Below are 11445 nucleotides of genomic sequence, written 5' to 3'. Positions count from 1 at the left end.
GGCTTTTCCACACCTGGGGAACAGCTGACTAAACAGCCAGCGTAACACCGGTTCACACAGCCGCATCCGCGGCCGCGGCTGTGACTCCTGCTCTGGCTTCGGCTGCACTCCTGGAGACAAGTTCCTCCTGTGAGGGGGCTGTTTGTGGGGTTTGGGGCCCTCAGGGACTGCCTTTTCCCCTTTGGGAGCCTGTAGAGGCATCTCGCTGCCATAGGGGCTCTCTCCAATTTGTCCACCTCCTTTCTGCAGTGGAAGGGGGGTCCAAAACTGGATACAAGATGTGGTGCCACCAGTGCCAAATAGAGGGGATAATCATTTCCCTCAATCTGCTGTCAGTGCTCCTACTAAAGGCCATTAGCCTGTTGGCTCATACTTAGTTTATTGCCCACTTGTAACCCTGAGGTCCTTTTTTGCAGAGTTGCTGCTTAGCCAGTCAGTCCTCAGCCTGTACCACTGCATGGGATTGTTCCGCCCCACGTGCAGGACTTTGCACTTGTCTTTATTAAACCTCGTGAGATTTCTTTTGCTCCAGTCCTCCAGTTTGTCTAAGTATCTCTGAATCCTAGCCCTACCTTCCAGCATATCTACTACTCCTCCCAGCTTGGGGTCATCTGCAAACTTCTGAGGCTGCACTCCATCCCATCTTTCAGGTTATTTATGAAGATATTGAACAATACTGGCCCCAGAACTGACCTCATGAGGGCATTAATACACATGCTCGAGGAGTGGGGCCAGGGGAAGCTTTAATTAGAGTGGCTCTCAGAACATACATGTATACTTAGAAAATCTCAGCTGCTGTAATTAAAGCACCCCAAGAGTCTCTTGTATCAGCATCCCTGTACTTAAAAATGGCTGTGGGGGCGCTTTAACTAAAGCTCGTTCGAGCTTTGGATAAAGTGTCCCTGACACCATTTTTAAGCACACTTTATCCAACGCCAGAACAAGCTTTAGTTAAAGCACCCCCCCCCCACACACACACATTTTTAATCACAGCAATGCTGATACATGAGACACTGAAATCTGCTGGAGCATGGTAATTATCATGTTCCAGCCAACTCAGTGAACTGAGTCTGCTCCAACATGCTGGAATTACAGCACCTCGGACCAGCCTCACTGCTTGTGTATAGGCACCCTGAGGCACTCCTCTTGATACTGGCTGCCAACTAGACAGAGCCATTGATTACTACCCTTTGAGACTGACAATCTAAGCGGTTTTCTATCTACCTTACAGTCCATTCATCCAACCAACATGGACTTCCTTAGCTTTTTTGCTTGTTAGAATGTTGTGGGAAACCATATCAAAAGCCTTGCTAAAGTCAAGGTATATCACATCTAATTGCTCTCTCCACATCCACAAAGCCAGGCATCTTGTAGAAGGAAATCAGGTTGGCCAGGCATGACTTGTCCTTGGTGAAACCATGCTGACTGCTCCTAATGACCTTCTTCTTCTCTAAGTGCTTAGAAATGGATTCCTTGAGGACCTGCTCCATGATTTTTTCAGGGACTGAGGTGAGGCTGGTCTGTAATTCCTCAGATCCTTCTTCTTCCCTTTCTTAAACTTCCTTTCTTAAAATCATCAACTTGCAAATATTTTTTTAACATATATCTTTCTGCACATAAAAATAATCAAATATGAATGTGCTTATAACCAGCCTATTTGCTTGAATGTTGTGCATCTTCTTATCTGAAGTTTTTGATTTTTGGTTACAAATGAGTGAGGTTATTTAAAAGACATTTTAATGCTATTTAGGTACCTGACAAATATTATCCCTAAAGCATTAAAGCTGTTCTGAAATAACTGGTGAACAGTTATATCTGACCATTCTTTGAATGCCACTTTAGGCAAAGTAATTAATATCTGGAGCAGATTAGGTACCTCAGGGAACAAATGATGGGATATGAAACTTTCTGCTGTAGATAATTGACTTAAATAAGTCCCAGGTTGATGGTAGAACTGAGCAAATAGTACAAATAGTCCTAAACTCAGCCAAAATTAAGACAAATCTGGAGCCATACTGGAGCTAGGTGTGCAAATGTGCTGTAGCCCTGGTTTGTTTAAGTTTGCACAGTACATCTTCCCAATTACAGTCACAGTCTCTCCCCACTGCAACCACTTCTCTTTTCTAAGGACCAGCTGAAACAACACTGGACCATTCTGTTGAGGGGAGACTGACTTCCTCAGCCTCTTGAGGAAACCCAAGGACTAGCTTGAGATATCAGACCACAAGACTGTTGTTTTTATAGAAAACTATTTAGATACTTATTTCAGAATGTAGGTCTAATAGTAACTAGGGATCAAGCTTCAGAAATGGAGAAATACAAGACACAGACCCTGTAGAGTTTCAAAACTTTGAAAAATATTTCTGAAGATAAATTTGCTGTAACACATCTAGACTTCACAGAACATTTGTGTTACAGATGTCGAATTGGCTGAGAAGCCAAATTTGGATGTCCTACTTCTGGATAATATGACCAATCTTAAACTCTACTCTTACTACATGGTAGTGATTCATAATGTTTGAGAAGGAATAAAAGCACGGTGTAAAAGACATACCTGATCCAAGATGTATGAGACTATTAATATGAAAAAAAATAAAAACTACAGTAAGTTCATGCAGATACAATCTTTATACATATATAAGCTCACTGAGGCAGGGACCTGCTTTTTGTCCTGTGTTTGCGGCACCTAGCCGGATGGAACCCTGTTCCATGTGTAGGGTTCCTAAGCACTACTGCAGTACTGTCAGTCCATAATAAATGCAGAGTTACGGATGGTCAAAGTGTTTGGGCATCAAGCAGAAGTGGGATTAAACTTTTTAAGATGGAACATAAACAGGCTGTCCACTATTCTAAATGTCTCTCAAAACGGAACGCATTTAAGGAAGTTGCAGTCTAGAAAGCAGGAGAGGCTTTTGCTTATTATGCTCCAAGTCAGGCAGAATAAGAAATTCCCCACTGCTGAAAGGTGGTTCTGAGGATGCAGTGCCAAATTTTACTCATGTCTAAAGACACGAAGGAAGATTCTTTATAAACCAGACGTGTGATAACAGTCTTATTTTTCAGCACCTGCTGCTGGGCATACTGATTGCTGATACAGAAGTTGTCCCATTTTAAAGAGAACCAAAATTGATTATTAAATGCCTGAGCTTAGCATTTGTCCTCAGAGAACTGAACTGAGGTAACTGCTTGCACAACCATTGCCTGTACTTATTCAGAATGATAAGCGAGGCTCTGTACTGTTTATTGTTTTAAGAATAAATGTTAATCTCCATAGTACCTCTTTTACCTATCCCCTTCATACAATTTAATGGAATTCGCCCTGTCTTACATTAGCTGAATGATTTGCATCACAAATCCTGAATCTAAGCAGTGGTTATGGAACAGACTAATATTAAGGTGCACTGACGTTCTCTCAAGCTCTTTTCTTGAGTTGGTTTCTTATGTTAGGCCCTTGTCTCGCATCCAGATCCTGATTGCCTAACACATTAAAACAGTTAAGGGTCTCTTGTCACTAGTTAAACATAATTAAGGACGTGCCATGCAGGCTTCCCTGTAGAGCTGTCCCAGTGAAACTCACCATTGCTCTTCCAGATCTAGACTGTCACATCTGCATGTATGTCCCCACCGAGAAGCCTCTCTATCTCATCTGATTTTCCAGCGTGAGAAAGAACTACTGAAAATTCTAGTGATACCTTTGTAGATCGAAAGTGGCCAATAACACTGGTGGCTATGAAAGCAGAGCAGCTGGTCTTCTATGGCACGGTATTAAGTTTAGATAATGGACTGATATCATTTTCATTTATGAAAGAATATTTGAATCCATATTTTCAGAAGGAAAATATTAATGTATTAACACCCAACTTGTTGATTATTAATGCTGAGCACCATGAAGCTAACATGGTATAGGACAGGGTTCAGCAAGCAAAGCTTCATTTTATATGATAATCAAAGTGCCCAGGTCTAGAATTCCTAATAAAAATTGATAATAGTAGCTTCTGCCTTGTTACTTTCATTCCCAAGAACTTAATGGGAACAAAGAAAATCAGTTACAGTTAATTTACAAAACAGCTTATTTTGTCATTGTAAATACTGGGCCAGTTTTAGCTTTCCCGACTTCCACAGAGCCTCAACAGTTTGATTTTTAAAATTTTATTTTAGACTAGTGGCAAAGGCTTAGTGGAAGCCTGGAGAACACTAGTCGCATACTCTAGTATGCCTCTCTGCTAAATGTAACAGATAAGAGTGAAAAAATGGATTGTGACTATGTATTGCACTAATGTGGAAGGTTATGTTTTTGTTTTATTACTCCAAAGTGAAGTTTAGACCAATGCAGAAATATTTTAACATATAACAAGCATTTATTCAAGCTGTTTGCAGTTTCAATCTGGAACATTCTTCATGATTACTTTTTAAAGTTTTTATAAACTTTTATTTTTACTTGAAAAATCTTGTTTAAGCATTCTTTTTAAAACCTTTAGGAGTTGCTATGTGGTCTTTCCCCTACTGACATTTTTCCTGGTATAAGGCAACACAAAGATGGGATGCAGAGAACTGGTATTTGCCAGACACTAAGAGAGACAGCACTAAAAATAGTCATTAGTAGCTAAAGTTTTCTCCTATTCAAACATTAAAAAATATACATTGGCCAGTCAGTAATGATATTGCTGTCAATTATTTCTTCCTCCTTTACTGCCTGCAAATTTAGCTTACATGAGGCTTACAGCGTAGAAGCCAAAATAGTCTTGTTTCCATTATATCTAGTTCCAAACAGAGGTAGGATCCAATGGTGGCTTTTTGTCGGTTTGTTTCGGGGAGTCTGTACAATTACCTAATGCAAAGAAATCTAAGAGTGATGCAAAACTCTGTAGCATTACAAAAGTTGACAGGTGATTTGAAATAAGAGTGGGATTCTTGTAAGATCTAAGCAGAGACCTAAATTTGCTCCTATGGGAGCTCTTGGTAAACCTCCCACTGACTTCAATCACAGAAGAATCTGGACAGTGTTAAGGATTTTGAAAATTCTACTTTTAATATTTATAATACTAACTTTAAGTGTAGATATAAGAACCCTACCTTTTGCATGGATACTTACAGCATCAAGTATTTAACATATTAGCTCACTATCCGTCTTCTTTCCTTCCTAACTCTTACTCTTCAAAAAACACTCTTTTCCATTTAATCATTATATTTTATTTTGATGTACTGCTTTATAATACTCACTTTCATTATTTTATCTTCAGGCAAGGTAACATCTCCAAGCAGAGCAGATGGCTGCTGCAGAAAACACAACGCATTTTTCTAGCAACTTGTCATGCCACCACGCCATTGATGACTTCCGAAACAAAGTGTACTCCACATTGTACTCAATGGTGACTATTCTGGGCTTTGTTGGAAATTGCATTGTTCTGTATGTGCTCATAAAAACCTACCAACAGAAGACAGCCTTCCAGATATATATGCTTAATCTGGCAGTGTCAGACCTCCTCTGTGTATGCACACTGCCACTTCGAATCGTGTATTATGTTCACAGAGGCAAATGGTTCTTCGGTGATTTCTTATGCAGGCTCTCTTCCTATGCACTGTATGTCAACCTGTATTGTAGCATTTTTTTTATGACAGCAATGAGCTTCTTTCGCTGCATAGCCATCGTTTTCCCTGTTCAGAATCTCAATTTGGTAACTGAGAAAAAGGCTAAACTGGTATGCATCGGCATTTGGATTTTTGTCACGGTGACAAGTTCTCCCTTCCTGCTGAATGGTTCTTACTCTTTTGAAGACAAGGTAAAGTGCTTTGAACCTCCAGAAAATGCATCGAAGACAAATATGGTTATAATCCTGAACTTGATTGCACTATTTATAGGCTTCATTTGCCCCTTTGTTATCATAACTATCTGTTATACCATGATCATAAAGACCTTACTGAAAAATTCGTTAAAGAAGAATCAGGCTACTCGTCTGAGGGCTGTCTGGATGATAATAGTTGTAACAGCTACTTTTTTGATCAGCTTCACGCCTTATCATATTCTACGCACAGTCCACCTTCATGTTCTGAAGGGGAACAGCTCCAACTGTGATGCCATATATTTGCAGAAAGCAGTGGTAGTGACCCTTCCTCTGGCAGCTTCAAATTGCTGCTTTGACCCACTCCTCTATTTCTTTTCAGGAGCCAATTTTCGAAGGAGACTTACGACCTTTAGAAAGGCTTCCTCCTCCAGCATGGTAGCAGGACTCAGGAGAAATATGTCCGTAAAGGACAAAGATGGTGAACCATTTAAAGAAAACTACAAAGGACAGAACTGAAATGGAGTTGTTTCCTTTATTTATAAACTGATTTGTTCCATGCAAGGCAGGTTTGGTGCAGAATCCCAGGAGGATATTAGTGTTTTAAAAACTTCCTCAGGAGAAATGAACAAAGCAAATACATCTTCTCCCAAATTAAATAATAATCAAAACGGACATATTTCTGTTTATACCACTCGGAGCAACTACCCTTATGGCTGTCATTGAAGAGTTTATTTTACCATGCTGCAGAGCACTGTGAAGGCAATTCTGAATTCCAAGGCACCAAAAACTGCAAAGATTGACATTGGAATGGATGGCACAAAGAAGACTACAGCGCAGAGGCAGGCAGATTAGCCAGTGCAAATAGCCTCTTCATGCCCTATATATAGATGTCACACAAACTGATGGTCTGAATTCCTGAGTAAGTGGGAATTGCAAACATCTGATATAAAAGGAGTTAGTAGAGCTTAAAAATAGAGATGAATGTGCAATAAGTCCCAAAGCAGACAGCGATTAATGTATACAGCACAAGCCAGGAAAATTCCTTCTCTGTTTCCAGCTACCTCTCTGACTTATTATTCAGTGGTTTGGAGGTCTGTGGGTGGTAGAGCTATCACATTAGCTCTATCTTACTGCATGATCACCTTATGCTGAAGTTACCTTCCAGTGACCAGCTCTGCTGGCTCTAAATTCATTGTCACCCACAGAGCAACACAAAGCAACCACACCACACCAGAGGGTCTGAGCTGGTGTCTTCCTAAAGAGAAGTGTATTTGTTCCTTCTTTTATTAATTTCCTGTGGTTTGTAGCTAAGTAAATGCCCTGTATATGTTTCTTGCTTGCATCTCCAAGCACTTTGGCACCAAGCCTGCTTAAATTTATCCTGAAGATCTTTGCAGGGCTGGGGCCTATGTTTTTAAATTTGGGAACAGGGAGAGTAATGGGTCCCTGAATACTGACCTAAGCACTTCTTTAAAGTATTTTCTTTCTTGGGGAAAACATCGTAAAAGAGGAATGAATGGGACAAGGATATCCTGAATTGCCTCAGTAGCTCTGAGAGCAGTGCTGCCAGCAGTATTAAACATCCATAAATCATCAGGCATATTTTTGATTTCATGTCTCATTTTTCCTCTGTTGTTTAGAAGGTAGGAGAATGAGTAGGGAGCTCATTCTTTCCTCGCTGCAACTCCCAAATGTCCTTTTCTGTCTGTGTTGCACTGAATCCCTTCAAAGACAAATGGTATACAGTTTTTTTAGAAGCTTTGTTGGACTGTTTTGCAACAGTCATGTATTTTTAGTGGGTGTTGCTGTTTCCTGCCACTCTCTTCTTCTCTGACCATGTATCATGTTTTTCTGAAGTTGAATTTCATTTGTCCCAAACCAAGGGGACCCATAGGTTCCTATGACATAATACATCATAGGATCCTATGATTCCCGTTGCTTCACGGCAAGTCTAAGTCCCCTCTGAATGCTGCTACACTGCAATAATGCTAGTAGATAACTTAGCCCCAGACCTCAAACATAGAAAGTGAAATTCTAGATCTATTGAAATCAATGGGAGCTTGATTCCTGACTGATAAAGCACCATGGTTTCATCTTCATTTGTGAAGAGAAAAAAACTGCCATATAGTGCTGCCTCCTTCCAGGTTTACAGTGGTAAAAAGATTATTTTAGTCAAATGAGAAAATGAATTACTAGATTCTACAGTTCATCCTGGTCTTCCCTGTAAGTATAGGTATTCTCACAGACAGCAATTATTGCAGTCCAAGGAGGAGTATTTTTGTGGGAGCAGCTTATTCAAATCCTGGCAGTGCCTCACGTGCCTGGAGATAGTACATCAGCAGGTTCCAAGGCATGGAGATTTCTGTGCTGGAGTGCTTAAGCTAATCAAAAGGACATTTAAAAATGATGAAAATATCGGACAGTTAGGAAGCTCCTCTACTGAGCATAAAAAGGTACCTGAGGAGGATGCCCTTCCAAACATACTCCTTTTTAATTCTGTCCCTCTCCTATTCCTGTGTTAAGCAGTCAGAAGCCAAACAGCCCCCCTCTCATCCATACTTCTGTACTGGAAATAGGCTTTTGTAAAATTGCCCCTGCTGCTTTCTGGTCCATAGGTGACTACTTAGAAAGTACTTTGATGTGCAATTTTCTCATTCTCTGGAAGGGAAAAGAGAAGAGGCAGCATGCTAGGATGAGAGAAACCAAGTGACAAAGCAACCCATGGGTGTTTTCTGGTTGTCTTAGACATGTTATATACATGGCTTCTTCACTTGAGCAGAAATCTCTTTGCTTGTAGCTCCAGTACGAGACAGTTTTGCCTTATACTAACTCATGTTTGTGCTACCATTACGACTTTATATTTTCCAAATGTTACTGTAGCAGGGTGCCTTCCAGGGGTGGCCATGAAGTCCCTGGAGGACTCTTTTTTCCTTGCTCTTTGTGTAGTCACCCCTTTATTCACCCACCATGCCTTGTTGTACATTGTCATTTAAATAAGAAAGGCTGGCCCTGGGTTTCGCAAACCTGGTTTCACTGTAATGACCACCAGGTGTCCGTGGTCATTACCTTACTTAAGAGCTAATTGCATGCCTTCATCTGTGCCTATACCACACCCCATGCTTCATGGGTGTTATCCCTTGCTCATGTCACCTGAGCTCATTCCAATGCTCTCAGCCTCTCTCTAGGCCCCAGGATTCACTGGTCCCCCACTTAGTCCCTCTCTGTTCCCACACTCTGCCTGTCTCTGGGCTCCAGGACTCCTCTCATCCATGCTGTGCCCCTCACTGGACCCTGGACTATCTGATCCCCCAACACTGCCCTTCTTAGGCTCCTGGACCCTTCGGTCCCACACTCTGCCCCTCTCTGGGCTCTTGGATGCTCTGGTTCAACTCACTCTCTCTGGGCTCCTGCCCTGCTGACACAAGCCACACCTGTGGGCTCGAGCTCTCTCAGTTCCTCTCTAGATTCTGGTCTCACACTCCAGCCCTCTTGGGCTCCTGGACTCCACTGGTCACACACTGTTCCCCTCTGGGCTTCTGGACCCTTAGGTCCCCTACAAATCTCTTCCTGGTGCTTTTCTGTCAGGGTGTTCTCCCCTAGCCTTTCCCTACCACAGGGTAACCCACAAGGCAGTGGAAGCTAGGGTTTTGGGGCACCCCATGGTCACCATTCCCTGCAGTTTGTCACCTGTGCCACTTTATAGAGCTACCCTGCTATAAGCAGCTCCACCACTGTGACCCCAAGCCCCAGTAGGGTACAGTTTTCAGTCTTACCTAGGACCATCTTCTAGGTACTGCCCTTGCCCCTCCTAGGCTATGGGGTCCTTGGACCCCACTACTGATGTGACATGCCCCTCCCAGGCTGCAGACTTCCAAACTTCACACTTTGCCCCTCTTCAGTTACAGACCTCTGGGCCCTCTGGCCCTGCTCACACTTGTCACTCCAGGGCTACCCTGGACCCTCTGGACACTCACTCAGCCAGTCTCTCACTCAGCCCCTCTCTGGGCTCCTGGACCCTACTGACCTCGTACTCAGCCCCTCTCCAGGCTTCTGGACCCTTTAGCCCCACACTCAGCCCCTCTCTGGGCTCCTGGACCCCCTTAGTAGGCTTTTAGGGACCTCCTCCTCCCCATAGCCCCTTCCCAAACCTGTATTCTCCATGTTGAGACTTAGAAGCTGCTGCCATCCTGCTCTAGAGATGTTCTCTTAGCAGCCTCCAAGATATACTGCTAGCTTGCCTCAGGGTCTGAGTTTATATCCAATCTAAACCCAACCTTCCCCTAATTAAGTGAGGTGCTCATTAGCTATCCTGGCTATCTGCCAGTTACTTCATAAGCTACCTTCCTCTTAAAATGGCAGACACCTTGAGCTTCCTGCCACAGTTACAATTTTCCAGATTAGATAGTTGGTTATCCAATAGGATATCAAACTAGTGTAAATAGAAGTTAATGTAACTTAAGGGAGAGCCACTTACATAATACATTGCTTTGGAATGTGGCTGACTCAGTGGGACCAGTGCAATGAAGTTGTTATTAAATCAGAAACTAATTTAAAGCTGTTATAGAACATAAGACCTTGGGGAAGACATTCAAAAAGGTTGAGTCTGAATTGATTCCATCTTTGCAGGTTAGTCTAACCTGGCTAGGCTGAACCAGTTTGCAATCGTGAAGACATTCCCTCTGGACTGAAGAAATGCAGGCACATGCCTGCAGTGGCTCAGGCTAGAAGTTGGGGGCGGTGCTAGAGCAGCCCTCCCTTTCCTTCCGCAGTGCTGGGCTGAGGGGAGGTGCAGCCAGGCCCTGGCAGGACAGTCTGATTAGGGAGGGGTTCCACCCTAGCCGCCAGCGCTCACTGCTCCTGACCAGTGAGGAAGCCAGCAGGGAGTTGATAACACAGCATTTAGCACCCCATCAAGAAAACAAAAACCTTTGTCATTAGTTCAAGCTCTTAAACAGCTCTTTCCAAGGAAGACGTGGAGAGACATACCAGCTGTCCTGTTGATTAGCTGCAAAAAGCCCTAAGCAGACATTGCTCTGTCTTTGTCCCAGTGAAATTGGAGACACACACACACACACACACACAGACACCTCTCACCATTAGTATCCCAAGCTATTAAAGATGATGTCAGTAGTTCAATTGTGAAAGTATAGATTGCACTGAGCAGGTATATTTCAAAGTATGTGTTATATGCTATATAGATTATATATATAAAATGCAGTGTATTATTTAATTGTACAGTAATGTACAGTAAAGCTATATGTATAACAAGTTTTATTTCAGCATCTTGTTTTCTTGTTTTCAGTACAACAATGAGAATTATTAGAAAATGTACCTAGATCTGTTTTTGTATGAAAGAAGAATTTGTATCTAGAAAATAAGAATGAACAAAATTAAATGGAAAAGTTGCAGTTCGCATTTTAAAAATTGCTTTTTGTCTCCTGAATCTTGCATTTTAAAATCTCTGTGATAGTAACATGTAATATGGTGAATTGCATGGGAGGGAGAGGAGTTTTGGTTACTGGCCCTAGTTTAGAGAAGTGGTGCCAAGTTCATCTGGCCCCACAGACTAGATGAGTGGTATGAGGCCAGTCTGTGGGACAGATCTGGAGCATAGAGCCATACCATCTGACACATGGGGCTATAATTTGGCAGCAGCTGTGAT

The 11445-nt window shown here is 42.2% G+C and overlaps 1 protein-coding gene across 1 annotated transcript; it reads left to right on the top strand.

The window, feature by feature from the left end:
- Positions 1-4655: 4655 nt before the first annotated feature.
- On the top strand, positions 4656-9849 carry CYSLTR1 (cysteinyl leukotriene receptor 1). The gene has a single exon (XM_019536263.1). The coding sequence runs from the start codon at positions 5268-5270 to the stop codon at positions 6297-6299; it is 1032 nt and encodes a 343-aa protein (XP_019391808.1). The 5' UTR covers positions 4656-5267; the 3' UTR covers positions 6300-9849.
- The last annotated feature ends 1596 nt before the right edge of the window (positions 9850-11445 follow it).

This window comes from Crocodylus porosus, unplaced genomic scaffold, assembly GCF_001723895.1.
Source record: "Crocodylus porosus isolate Cpor-Errol unplaced genomic scaffold, CroPor_comp1, whole genome shotgun sequence".
Classification (NCBI taxonomy): Eukaryota; Metazoa; Chordata; order Crocodylia; family Crocodylidae; genus Crocodylus; species Crocodylus porosus.
This window is presented reverse-complemented; position numbering and strand designations above follow the sequence as displayed.